The sequence below is a fragment of the Thamnophis sirtalis genome, unplaced genomic scaffold (genome assembly GCF_051295495.1).
Source record: "Thamnophis sirtalis isolate CommonGarterSnake01/CBP01778 unplaced genomic scaffold, rThaSir2_p1.2 scaffold_3, whole genome shotgun sequence".
NCBI classification, from domain to species: Eukaryota; Metazoa; Chordata; class Lepidosauria; order Squamata; family Natricidae; genus Thamnophis; species Thamnophis sirtalis.
This window is the reverse complement of record NW_028261383.1, coordinates 116,360,070-116,374,215: the sequence shown is the minus strand read 5'-3', so window position 1 is coordinate 116,374,215 and position 14,146 is coordinate 116,360,070. Positions and strand designations below refer to the sequence as shown.

The 14,146-nt window shown below is 40.1% G+C and overlaps 1 protein-coding gene and 1 long non-coding RNA gene across 2 annotated transcripts in view; one reads left to right on the top strand and one right to left on the bottom strand.

Moving 5' to 3' along the window:
• LOC148048117 (uncharacterized) overlaps positions 1–5,861 on the top strand; it is a 45,694-nt gene extending 39,833 nt beyond the window's left edge. The window contains exons 3-4 of the long non-coding RNA XR_015695987.1: positions 579–690; positions 5,181–5,861. This is a non-coding gene — a long non-coding RNA (uncharacterized LOC148048117). The remainder of the gene's footprint in view (positions 1–578; positions 691–5,180) is intronic.
• The window catches only part of USP43 (ubiquitin specific peptidase 43), a 118,714-nt gene that overhangs the window by 40,771 nt on the left and 63,797 nt on the right, over positions 1–14,146 (bottom strand). Inside the window, exons 4-6 of the mRNA XM_014055420.2 lie at positions 8,866–8,958; positions 4,142–4,277; positions 3,887–4,031 (exon numbers count right to left, since the gene is read on the bottom strand). Of these exons, the coding sequence (XP_013910895.2) occupies positions 3,887–4,031; positions 4,142–4,277; positions 8,866–8,958 (374 nt within the window). The remainder of the gene's footprint in view (positions 1–3,886; positions 4,032–4,141; positions 4,278–8,865; positions 8,959–14,146) is intronic.

Sequence of the window (14,146 nt, the reverse complement as noted above, 5' to 3'; positions counted from 1 at the left end):
TGTAGAAAGCTTGACAATGCCTTTCAAAATGCCCAGTTTTGAAAGAGGGTTTGAATTTCTAGTTTTCTTGAGATTTATTGAGCCATCTGCATCCAAGACCTCTAAATACAATATTCTTTTCTTCTTTTAACACCTCACACCAAGAAAAAAGTAATTACAACCAACTAAGTCATATTTTCATACAGGTCTCCCCAGTTTATTATGGGAAACTCTTAGGTTTTCCTTAATGGTTTTTTAAGGATTCAACAGCTTCAGCAATATTAAAAATCACAACCAAGGTTAATGCTGCACAACACCTTAAAACAGAAGGTTTCAAATTCTGCAGCATCATACCCCCTAAAATTATACAGGTATTCTGTACAGGAATTCAGCAACATGAATGGTTTCATTAGAATTAGATTGGGTAAGAAATAAATATAAACTTACTTTTAATTATTAAGGTTTAATCTATATACAGTGTAATACTCCTTCAGCTTTGCAACCACTCATTGCATGTTTGTTGAGGCAAAGTGAGGGACAAACCTGAAGCAAATTTTGGCAGAATTCCCAGTTTGCATAATTCTAATCATTTTTTATAGTATGCAATCGTCCTCTAAGTTGCTTGTGACCCCAGGAGAAAAGCACTTGATCTACAGTTTGAGGATTCATGGTTTAAACATTAAAATCTTAAGAAAGGAGTCATCTAAAAAGGTAAGTAGGGATTTTTTCCTCTCTACTTTAGACTGCAAGCCACATCACAGAATGTTTTTTTCTGTTGGAAAATAACAAAAATACAAGATGAGGATGTTATAGTTAAAGAGCTTAAGACTTTTTCTTAAGAAAGAAAAAATCTTAAGAAAGATCTGAGTTATCGCAATGTTATCTGGAGGGGCAAAAAATTGGAGAAGCATGCAAAACATGTTTAATGTTATTAATAGCATGCTGTCTTCACCTTGGAATTGGGCATTCATTCATAATTTGTCAGTCAAAAATACTATTTAGTGCAGGCTAATTAGAAGAAAAAGATATGCTAGACTAAAATACTTTCATTAATAAAGTATGGATTGATATTTTCTAAGGCAAAAAGCTTACAAATTTGCATATAAAACAGACATAAGATGATTTTGATATTATTACAAAGTATTAGCTCATTCATTCAGCAGTATATAGTAATAAGGAACAGGTGAAAACCCAGGGAGGGATGATAAAGGCAGTCAGCAAACTGCTGCAACTATACAGTATATATTTAAAGAAACAGAAATGGAACAAGTATCACACTCAGTATGTCACAATTCTCCAATAGTAAAGCTCTAAAAAACAGAGGAAAGATTGAGGCTGAGCAGGTTCTTTGATAGTCTAGGACAGTGATGGAGAACATTTTTGGCATCAAGTGCCAAAAAGGGAGTGCCCACATATATGGGCACACTTCGCATGCGTTTGTCCGGGACACAACCTGGAAGAGAAGCTGCCCAGTAGGCATGCGCGCACCAGAAAATGAACTTCTGGTTTCAGGCACACTCACGCGCACCGGCCACTGGTCTTCTGGTTACTAGCACGCAGGCGTGCATGACGATCAGTTGACCACCGCACATGCTGATGCGGGAAAACGGAAGACCAGTTCTTCCAGTTTCCGGCACTGGTGCATGCACGAATGCCAGATGATTGTCACATACGCATGCATGCCAGAAACCCAGAAGAGGGACAGGCGACGCCGCATGTATCAGGAGACATGGCTCTGTGTGCCACTTTGGGCACATTTGCCATAGGTTAGCCATCACAGGTCCAGAACTACCTCAGAATGTATGTATGGGATTGACCGGTTAAAGTACTTTGATATCAAAATCTCTCTGTCTATGAGATTCTATGGATTGATTAATTTATTGATCGAAAGATTGACTGGTATGCCACCAAAACCATACAACCCATGGTGGTTTACACCAATAAAAAAATTAAAAAACATTTAAAATGTCAATAAATAATATGACATTGGGAAATTTCAACTATCAAATGCCCTGCAGAGCAGAATACTTTTGTCCTAGGTGCTTTTCAGAACAGTGCTAGAGGTGCCATCAAGCTGACATCTTATGCGACATTATTTCACAAAGTGGAAGTCATCCATACAAAACACTGGCCTACCTTTATGGAAGAGACTATTGACAGACATAAGTTTCTAGGCCCTGAACTTGAATTATTTTTAGTATTTAGTATTTTATTAATATTTATAGGCCGCCCTTTTCCCCGCGGGGACTCAGGGCGGCTTACATAAAATAGGGAGGGGGGTATAAACAATAAACATAAAATAATACATAAGAGTTAAAATAGTACTCAACATTCATTCTTCATTCGGGTGGGGACAGATTGTGATCTTATCCCCAGGCCTGACGGGATAGCCAGGTCTTGAGGGCTGTGCGGAAGGTCTGGACGGTGGTGAGGGTACGAATCTCCACGGGGAGATCGTTCCAGAGGGTCGGAGCTGCTACTGAAAAGGCCCTCCTCCGTGTAGTTGCCAGTCGGCACTGACTGGCGGATGGTATTCGGAGGAGGCCCAATCTATGTGATCTTATAGGTCGCAGGGAGGTAATTGGCAGGAGGCGGTTATTATTCTGTGTTTTATTTTATTAGTTCATCTTCTCTCCAAAGTCACCTCATGGCAAGATGGGTGACAAAAAGTTTAATACATAATAATGTTTTAATAGCTTTTGGAGAAAAGAGGACCCCTTAACAACTTCCGAAAAAATGAAACAAAAAATCAACTCTGGCATAAGCAATAGAAATAGGAGCAGGAAAAACATGAATTCCTGTTTCTCTTGGTTTTAGAATTCAATTTTGTGCAACCTCCTTTAAAGGAAAGGTAGTTGTAGGATGAGAAAGAGTGATGAAGGGTGATGATAAAAAAAAGCAATTCTTGGCTGATGAATACTTTATTTGTACAATTTTTCACAGAAATAGCTATTCATTAGTTTATTAGCTCATATAACAGCTTCTTTGAATCCACTCATTTCTTGTACAGAGCTTACATTAAATTAGGAAATTTCAAGGATAAAATAAACACACACACAAAGACACACACACACACAAACACAGTGGACAATAAAGCTGACCAAGGAACAAAAAATCCCTTTTTTTCTTAATAATCTCATGATGCAATCACCAGTGTACAAATCTTAATAAGCTGTTAAAGTGACAGAGCTGTAATAACCCTAAAGCCCACTTAACCACTGGCTATCGGACAGGACTATTACTAATCTAGGCTAGCCAGGCAGTACAAGAGGAGTATAAAGGATAGATCTAGTCTTCAGTTAAAGTTATTGGTCTGCTTCTGATCTCATCAAGACAGTTAAATATTTTCACTTTAAAACTATGTCACTAGCAACAGTATCAACTGTTGTTGGTAAGTGAGGCCTAATAGTGCTATCTGCATTTCAGAAGTTATATTATTATTTCTTTTCTGGCTCAGGCAGATTATGGCAAAGGCGAGCATTACTTATGATCTGCAGTGTGCATTAAGAAAGCATAATCTCATAATTTGACTTTGGCATGTATTAATTAGTCTATTTGTCGGCATAGTTGTAGATCAAATATACAAAACCATAGCCTAAAGGGTAACAGGTGGCTTATGAAAGTGATATATATGACCTACCAATGCTTTGTCCAATCCCATTCACTAATTAATCAGTTCACAGAAGAAGAAGAAAACTAGTATGTGTTGAATATGTGCTCCTGCCAAAAAAAGGAAGCTGGAAAAGCTGCATTTTCATTACCAACAACCATGATAATTTATCAAAACAGGGTTTAGGTATCTGGTAAGAGCCTTGACTTTCCACTGTTGTAGATAAAAAGAGGTTATTAATTTGCAAAATAATGGAAATGCATTGTGGTTTTTTTTAACCACCACTGTAAGATGTACCTGAGATTCGGGAGGAGCTACCCCTTCTAAAAGAGAGTGGGGCCTGGAAAGCATAAATGTTGTCCCCTTCTGCAATGGAGTTCAGATCCTCATCATCCGAGAAGGAGCACTGGAACCCTGACTGGTTTAGTTCAACCAGGATTACCTGCAAAAAGACCAGTTAAGGATATCAACCTCAAAAAATGTGATGTTCAAATCACAGGGTACAGAATTCTCCCAGAACAACAGAGCATGAGAGACAATTGTCTGGCTAACCTGGTCAGGCGAAATCTTGCCCTCCTCAGCCACCATTTCCCTCAACTTGGACACAGTGCTGAAGAGAGGCACAGCTAGGCCTATACGCACAAATCGCTGGCTTTTGGACTGGAAGACAAGAGTGACATTCAAAGGCCTGGAAGAAAAGGAAACACAAGGGAATTTAGAATGGAGGAATACTCAGAATGCCCCTGATTCACAGTTAACTCACATCCAGTCTGCCTGTCCGTCTGTCTGTCTATTCATTTGTTTGTTCACTCATTTATCCTCTGCCTTAACTTGGCCACATAATTTGTTTAGTTATATGTTATTGCTTATGAACAAAGACATGAATTGGATCATATCCTAATTTTTTATCACCTATTTTGAGCATGGAGATTTGGGACACATGTATTGCAAACATACTACTGGAGGACCAGGGATGAACAGATTGGTAGAAAACACCTCCATTTTGAGCCCTGATCCTTTCAAAGCACTAAGAAATGACACCTTCTGCAATTTTAAGAATGTATCTGTCACCTTGGATATTAAAAATTATTCATTAAAAATAATGTGCAGTATAGCCTTTGAATTGTGTAGGAGCAATCTGAAATACACAACCACATCCACAGTAGCGTAATATGCAGAATGATTCCTAGATTGCTGGAAAGAGCTACATTACAGCACTGTCCTATAACCCACCCGCCCACTCAAATATGTTATGGCTACCCCACTCAAAATTTGCAAACAACCTGCCTTTTATTTTCAGTTCAACACCCATAAGATATAAAATTTGTACTGAGAAGAAATGGAAAGAGTTGAATTTGAAGACCTAGAAGGGGGAGGCAAAAATGGGAAAGCAAGCAAGCATTCTGGAAGAAACATCTCATGTTCCTACAGTTAATTAGGATGCAAAGCTAGAAAACAGGTGCGGCTTCAAGATATCTGTCAATTCTAGCAGAAGCCTAAGAAAACGAATGCTTACTTAAGGTCTAAAACATGGAGTGGGGGTGCAATTTCTTCTACTTAATGTGTGTTATGATTCATCTTTTCCTGACAGGAGCAGAACATGGATTTGACCTGGTGTTGGTTGCACAGTGAAGAATTTCTCCTAAAACTTCTACATGGCAGCATTCAGTGAGTGCTTTCCTATGCCCTCTTTAAATGTGTTGCTTGAAATGAAAGTATGCTGCTTTTTTCTTTAATTTCAAACCACAGATGGGTTGAATTTGGATCAGGGGCATAATAGATAAAAAAGGTGGATTTAACTCTTCCCTCTTCCATTGTGATCATTAGCAATAGATCGTTTCTTAATAATAATTTTTATTAAAAGTTGAAAGATAGAATTAAAAAGCAAATATGAATTAAGAAAAATATGAAAGCGTTAAAAGAATCTGCTGGAGACTGTTTCTTGTGAGAAGCTGTTGCTTTGGAGGGCACGTCACCTTCTCTCGGCCCAGTCCACCTCACAAGATTGTTACTAGTAGTGAAAATCAGATAAGGGTACACTTTAATGCTGTTTTCAATTCCTGAAGGAAAAGTAAGATGTAAAGCTAACAAATACAAAAACAAATGACACTATTGTTAAAGATAGAAATTTGCTCTCTTATATTACATCAAAAAAGGTCTCCTGAATATTATCCACTGGATATTCCACAGAGTTATGCTCCAAGAAGCAACACAGAGCCAGGACAAAAAGCAATTTTAGTTCATTTCATTGGTATTTAAATAAATTACATTAAATATAATTGATAATGTTACTTAGCAAATATATATTCCTTTTTTTTCTTCTGCCATATAAAAACATTATTTAGTAACAACTTCTAAAGTTTGTTTGGAGCAACATGTTGGGTTTATAGAAGACCTCAGACTGTGTCCCTCTCTTTTAGATCTAAGCCTTAAGATCTAGATCAATATTCATTTCTAATATTCAAGTGCAGATATAAACTCCCTTTTTACAACCCTGTAGTCCCTATTTGGGGTAAAGTCAGGGCGACTGGATGGAACTGAGCATTTACTGGCTGGAGGCCCTTCCTGATATCATACAGAGTTCGCAGCAGATATTTTTTCTTTGTGCCCTAGGAGAGAAACATCTGCCGCTATTTAAGATTGAACTCACAACCTTCCAAGTGGGAGGTGAGCGTCTACATCACTAGGCCTCCACACCACTCATTCAGGTCCGTACCTAGTGTGCCAATTTCACTATGGAGAGCTATCCTGGAAACATTTACAAATTCTAAACCTATCTAACTATTTAGAAGTACAACTCACAGGAGTTTCAAAGATTCATATCCATAAAATTGGCGTTTGGAGAAAGCACTTTAAGAGATGTGAAAAGAAGTATGGAGATTTTCTTCTTCTTTTTGCTCATTGATAAAGGACTCAGGTGGCTGAATCCCCACAATTGAGACAGACTCATTGTTTAGCCCAGTGTTTCTCAACCTTGGCAACTTGAAGATGTCCGGACTTCAACTCGAATGCTGGCTGGGGAATTCTGGGAGTTGAAGTCCGGACATCTTCAAGTTGCCAAGGTTGAGAAACACTGGTTTAGCCTCTTTGCTGCCAAGCCCAGGCAAGCATAGATAAACCAAGAATCTGGAGGGAGTTCTAAGGATTTAATGACTGGAAAGAGAGAGCAGAAAGCAGGTTGGAGGGAAGGTATAAAGCAGAGAGAGGGACACACTGAATTTCCCCAAGCTGTTTAGAAACAGTCATTAAACAGACTGCATTTGGAAAAGAATAAATTCCAGACTACGTAGGCAATTCTTTAAAAAAAAAATCAATTCCAAGGGGAACAAAAATCCTATGCATCTTAAAAGCTAAGGAATTAATTCTATAGAAAGCTTCTATAGAAATGATTTTGCTACATCAGATATCTGAAGCCCTACCAACGTGTTTCTAAATTCAGAAAAGTCTGGTAGCATCTTTTGGGACTACAGTAAGCATTCTATTTAAGGCATGAGCTTGCGTGAGCTGGTTATCATAAAATTAATAGGACTCTGTTCCTCCACCGCCTATGAGCTCGTGGTTGCCTTTTTCCCATTTCCCCAGGACATACATCAAGTACAGTCAGAACCTTAGAACACTTGAGAACAATGTGATGACTTGAAATGACATAATATTAGAGAGAAGATGGGAACAATATATAAAAGATACATTTAATCTACAGTTCAGGTTCCATTTCTCAAAGTAAAGCTCTGTTTTGATAATGCAATGCACATACTGAAGACAGTGAGATTTATTTCCAAAGAAACATGAACAAGGTAGAGCTGTCAGACATATGCAGCCCAATCCATTACATATTTATTCCTGTTCAGCTCTCAAGAGGTTGAGCGCACTTCATCTTTGGCATTCAGATTTGTAATGAGCCCTTCTTGTCCAACTAACACCATTATAAAACTAAATTTTTTTTATAACCCTGTATCTTGAGAATTCAAACTAAAAAGAGGTAGGGATTTAACCTATATTTTTAGCAGGACCTGGGAATTCTAAAAGCCATGCTTGTAATGCTGTCATCTTCTCATTTCCCAGCTTTCTGACTTCCCTAGAGCTCATGAATACTTGGCTGTACCCTCAATGGGGAAAAAAAAGTTTTTGCTAGTTTCAGGGCCTTGACTCCCTGCTGTGCATAACCAGCTGCCAAAAAAGTAGCAATTTCCAGCCTATGGCCCTTTTCTGACAGTATTTCTCACTCAGCTTGTGTTGCTGAAAAAAAACAAGACAGTTCTCATCCTCCTGTAAGAAATAAGATGAGATTTCGGGACAGAAAAAAAAAGAAAATACTTCCCAATACTGCCTATCCTCCCAAAACAAGTTTCTTCTTGCAGAAACAAAACAGAAATACAGTTATAAAAATGTAATTCCTAATTTGAGGATTGTAATAAATGGAGTTCTGTTCTGGCTATCTAGAAAAAATTGGTCAGTTCAATGGACTTTGGGAACTTTTAGAACAGGAATGGTGAATTTTGGAGTCTTTCGAATGTATAGATCTTGGTGGGCAAGGACAATAAATTTTGTTCTTATTCACCTAAATAATATTTAGGCTGGTGGTTCTCAACCTTTTCTTCACCACAAACCCCCTTTAAATACCTTCTGTAGCCACGGACCATGTCCACTGACCCACAAGACTTAACTCAAGGTTTAAATCATAGCATTTCTTCAAGCCTTCATGAACCCCCCCTGGGATGACTTCGCAGCCCCCAGGGCTCCTTGGACCACAGGTTGAGAACCACTGATTTAGGCAATAAACTTACCAAGACAGTTTGTACATGAAATGTAGATTGTAATGAAATTGGACTTTTAGTATGATAGAAAGAAAAGAAAGCTTACATTACAAATGTCTAAGTGTAAAACCTTAATTTTAAACAAAGCAATAGAAATTCTGAAATTCACTTGTTGATGCAGACATACTGAAAATAGAAAGATGGGAATGTCTGCCTTTATCAGCTTACTGCACAAGTACTATGCATTAAAATTTGAAATATTTAAAATGCATATCTCAAGAGAAAATATGTCTGGAAATATACATTTCAAGAATAGTGATTCTTAAAATATGATTTTAAATATCACTTTTTTATTTTAAAAAAAGATCAAAAAGAAAGATTAGTGAGAGATGATAAAATATGTAAATGAATGAGATGATAAAATATGTAAATGAATGTATGCAATATTAAGGGAAGTGGAATTCATACTGTACATTCTAGTGAGAACACAGGAGCGGAAATATGACCTGTCACCAAACATACCTGGTTTGACGCAAGGGGATGGGCAATGAGATACATAGAAAAGGATCAAAAGTATTGCTCTGTTTCCGGCAATGAGGACAAGTCAATGAAGATCTAGAGAGAGAAAAAGTAGAAAAATTCTTCATCAATAGAGAAATTGACATCAAGTTTGGCAAGGCTAGTTTTTAAAAACTTGGCTTCTAATTTGGTATTCTAGAGCATGAAGTTTTCTTCAACTTTTGGGCTAAAAAGGAAACTACAGATTGCTAAAGACCTGAGAGTACATCTCCTGTCAAACATGCAAACAGATATTTCTATGAAAATTAGTAGCACTTTGATGAGACCTGCCTTGTATATTATGTAATATACAAATTAGTAGCACTTTGATGAGACCTGCCTTGTATATATTACATTGTGCCTTGTATAATATATGCAACATTTACATCTCTCTGTCAGGTAAGATCTAGATAAATGAACTTTCAGGCTCTCTCTCTCAACCTCTGAAGGGTCTGGTTCTGTTTATTACACTCCTCATGGCAAAATTATTACAATAAATATCCAATGCAACCTATGTAGAATTGTTATCATTACACTAAATCAACTTTTCAAACAAACAATATATTTCCATTTTTACCCATATAAAATGATTTGTAGCATACAAGCAAAAAATAATGTAACCATTTTCTTACCAACTCCAGGATCATTTGGCAACAGGTTTCTCCATAGTATTTTAGTTAATTTTTTTCTGTAAGAATTGGTGGTTCGTATTTTTATATCTATGCTTACAATGTATTTAAGGCTTTTATTAATTAGTAACACACACACACCCTACACATAGCTTGGTCAGGGGCAAGGGGATAATATACTAACTTATCCATACACTGAAAAACAGATCTCATAGCTTGCACCTTTAAAAACTGAATCACAAATGTGCTTGCCAACATTATATTGATTCTTCACACCAAGAGGGAGGGAGGGAGGGAGGGAGGGAGGGAGGGAAGGAAGGAAGGAAGGAAGGAAGGATTTCATAATGTTAAGAGAGTTCATGGACTTTTTCTTTGACGTTTAATCTTTGTTGGCTAAATTTCAGGTTTTGTTTGTCACATGAAAAGCAGGGAGAAAGGGTTTTAAGTGAAATATATATTCAGCTGGATATGTTAGACTTAGCCCACCATACTCTGAAATTCACTGTTTGCCTGCTACACTAATAATGGTATGGACATCCTTTTTTGGTCCAAATATTCTATGTGCTTTTAACACCTGCTTAGGATCACAGAAAGAGTAGCCGATAACATCATGATGGAGAAATGTCTGGCTCATTCTCTCCCCCCCTCCTTTTTTTGGAAAGCGGAGCTTTAAAGGTAAAGTGGGTGCCTTAAGCTGTCAGGTTAAGTCACCCATTCTGCCCTTTTAAATCACTTGAGAACAACTAAAATGGCAAAATTGGAGGCCAAAAGAATAAAAAGGGTCTTCAAAAAGCCCAAATTTTCAAAACTGCCAAATCAATCTTATAGGCAGTAATTTGCTACTCCCTGTAATAAGCCCTAAAGCTGAATTAACTAGCACTCATTCTCAATCTGATACCAATAAGTGTGGCTAAGAGGCTGCCCATGGATTGAATTTGGTGGAAGGACCTAAACATGAAATCATGAGTAAGAAGCCCCATGTCATAAGGAGGCCATTTCCAATTAAGATAGCCAAATGATTTAATGTGCCTTTCAAACTGCCCCCTTTGGTATTCCTCTAAGATTTATTTTATTTACACCCATCAGACTCTGAGACAAATGGTAATCAACAATATGAAATAAATACAATAATACAGCCATACTATAATATTAAAACTTATAAAAACAACATTAAGCAATAATTAACTAATAACATATTTTCCATGGGCTCTCTAAAACACATCAGCTTTTAAAATCTTATGTACTGCAAGTAATGTGAGTGCTATTCCAGTGCGAATGAGGGAGAAACCAGAAACATGGACCAATGAGGTGATACCTGCACACCTTAGCTCTTCCCACAATGTTTTTTGTCTGATCAAAGCATTTTCTGGACATGTAGCAGAAATAAAGCCTCAGTTTCAGGGGGAGGGGAATAAAACATCTGAATTATAATTCTGCAGAGAGACCCATTTAAATCCAGGTGAAGATAGTGGCAGATTTCTGTTTCATCCAAATAAGAGCACATTTCAACCATCTTTCCTCTTCATTCCATTAGTCACCTCGCACTTCCAACCTAGTAATACTTCCCAACTATTTCAACTCAGAAAAGACTCTAAGACAGTGTTGGCTAACCTTTTTGGCACCGAGTGCCGAAAGCACGCCATAAGCCCATAATGCAATGCATGTGCACACACACCCATGCGTGTGCGCCCCATGTGCATCTTGCCCGTGTGCACATGACCCTGCACATGTGTACATGGTTCACCCACCCCCGCACATGTGCATGTTTCTGCATGCACCCTGCCCCGCCCCCGGACATGTGCGGCAGAGACCCGAAAATCAGTTGGTGCACATGCATGGCAGAACTGAGCTGGGGTGACAGCTCACGTGCCCGCAGAGAGGGCTCTGCATGCCACCTGTGGCCTTCTTCCTCCGAGAGTTGCGACGGTGGGGAAACCAAGGCTTCTTTGCCAGCCTCTCAGCTGATCAGTCCCAGCCAGTCCCCGTTACACACACACACACACATACACACACACCATGTGCTGACGCGTGAGGCAAGCGTTGCCAAGGAGAAATCAGGGGGAGAGGGAGAAGGCATCCCTAGCAGAAGTTTGTTTTCTTCTCCCCCTCCTGCTGATTTCTCCCCAGTAGCGCTTGCCTCGCGCTGCGGCAAGCATGGTAGCTCTCAAAAAGAATGAAACAGGCGCAGCGCTCTTCCAACAGCCGACGAAGGAAGAGGAGGCAGGTCCTCGGCTTTTGGAAGAAGCGCCTGCGCCCGCTTCATTCTCTTTGGGAGCTGCCTTGCAAAATGGGGAATTTTTTGACAATTTTGCAACTGGAGCAAGCCCAGCGCCCTGTGCACATCGGCTGCCCGGGAGCCCCAAGGCTCACAACCACCATCTCCTGAAGTAGAAACGGCCTCCCCCAGCCTCCCGGAGGCCCTCCGGAAGCTGGAAATGGCTTCAGGAAAGCCTCTGAAGGCTGGAGAGGGCAAAAAATGGCCCTACACATACCATAGGTTCATCATCATGGCCCTAAGAAATCACCACATCTGCGCTATTCCTTAGCTAAATCACGATTTTGCAAATTTTCACCTTAGTTTAAAATAGTACAGTAATCTTTTCTTTCCTACATTTTGTTAAACCAACACTCAGACTTTTACCATCTGCTTCCTTCAAAATCATGTGGCATACTAAATGACAATCTTTGAAACTTAAACAATTAAGGCATCTACTCTTACTCCCCTTCTTGCAAATGGATTGACAAATTGTGAAAGCATCCACAGATCTCTGGTGCACCTACATTTTGAAGAATTCTCATGTAATTAACAATTCTAGTCAAAGGAATTTAAAGAGCCTAACTGGAATGAGAATAGCTCCAATAATCCAATTAATGAAAATTGAACTGGCTAAAGTAGACTTCAAGTCTGTAGCAGGTGTCAGTCATGCAACACAATAAATGTTTGCTGTTTTATAGGGATATATGTTACTTTACAAAATACATTCAAGTTCTTCCAGGAAGAGATTGCCAATTAAAGTTAAAAAGGAGGGGAGGGGAGCTGAAAAGGGGAAAAGGAGAAGAAAGGAAGATTGAGAGAAACGGCTTACTTCAAAATTACTAGCAAATTATGAATATCTCCGAGGTAAGAAGGATTCAGTTTCAGCTTTCCTATCATAGCAAAGAAAGCAAACCCCCCACCTCTTTTAAAAAAACATCTGAAATCAAATTTATTCTCAGAATCATAGGTACAGCTAATCAACTGAAAGGTCTTAATAAGATGACGTCATTGGAATTATGTTGCTTAGCAGGTTACATGAGAAATGAAACCTGCTTCCTGATATGAAAATAAAAACATTTCCAAAAAGACAAAGGGAGGAAACTGAGCCAGGTGGGGAAAAGAAACACACAGGGTTGAATCTATTCCAGAAAAGGGAAGAATGACTGCACTGTAAGTATAGAAAGTGAGACCTGGCCCTAACTCTAGCCACCATACATCAGAAAGCAAGATATTTACCCCCTTCTTCAGAAATAGTGGGGCCTGCACAAATATGTAAATGTCCTTGTGAAAAGGTCACTAGATAATACAATTCTGGTTATCTTTTGCAGCTGGTTTTCTATAACAGTTCTACTATAACCATGAGGGCAAACCTATGGCAAACGTGCCAGAAGTGGCACACAGAGCCATTTCTCCTGGCACGTGGAGCCATCACCAGTTGCTCTTCTGGGTTTGGGTGCAGCAGTCAGCTGATCTTCACGTGCATTGGTGTGCCAGAAGGCAAAAGATCAGCCACCCGGTGGGCATGCGCACGCTAGGAAAATGATCTTTTTGTTTCCAGGGCTGCACATGTGTGTCGGCCATTTGGAGATCTGGTTCCTGGTGCGCACGCACCCGCAAAAAACAGCAACAGGAAGAGCAACGGCCATGCGTGCCGAAAGATGTGGAGAGGGGCTCTCAGCTATCGATTCTTAGCAGAGCTGTGGACGGGGTTTCCCTCCCTCCCCACCCGAGTGGGCTTCTTGCGTGGTCCCAGCTCTCCAGCCCATGACTCATCTGCAGTCCGAAGTGCCTGGCTGGCTCAGGCGCTCCAGAAAAGCAGCGGCAGCAGCAGCCAGAAGTGGAAGGGCAGGAGTGGCCAGCTGGCCCCTGCAGCCACTTCCACACCAGCCAGAAGCGGCACTGTGACAGCTGCAGGGGGCGGTGGTGGCAAGGATGGGCAAGGGTTTCCCCTCCTCCCCACCCAAGTGGGCTTCTTGCATAGCTCCAGCCCACAGGTCTGATGAGGATCCACGGTCCAGAGAGCTGCTGCTTCCAGCCGGAATATATTCTGCCAGACCCTCAGCAGCATCTTTATGCAGGTAGCTTGGCTCCCCATCAGCAGCTCCTCCAGGGACCTGGCTGGAAGCAGCAGGACAACAGTCACAGTTACCAGGGGTGAAGGGGTGGTGGTGGAGAGAACAGGTGACTGCCACCTCTTCGTCCCTTTCCCAACAGCAACTGTTGCGCTTCCGCTTCCAGCTGGGATGCTGGCAGAGGAGCTGCTGGCAGGGAGGCGAGCTACCCACATAAAGATGCCACCAAGGGCCTGGCAGAATATATCCCAGCTGGAAGTAGCAGCACTCTGGACCATGGATCCTCA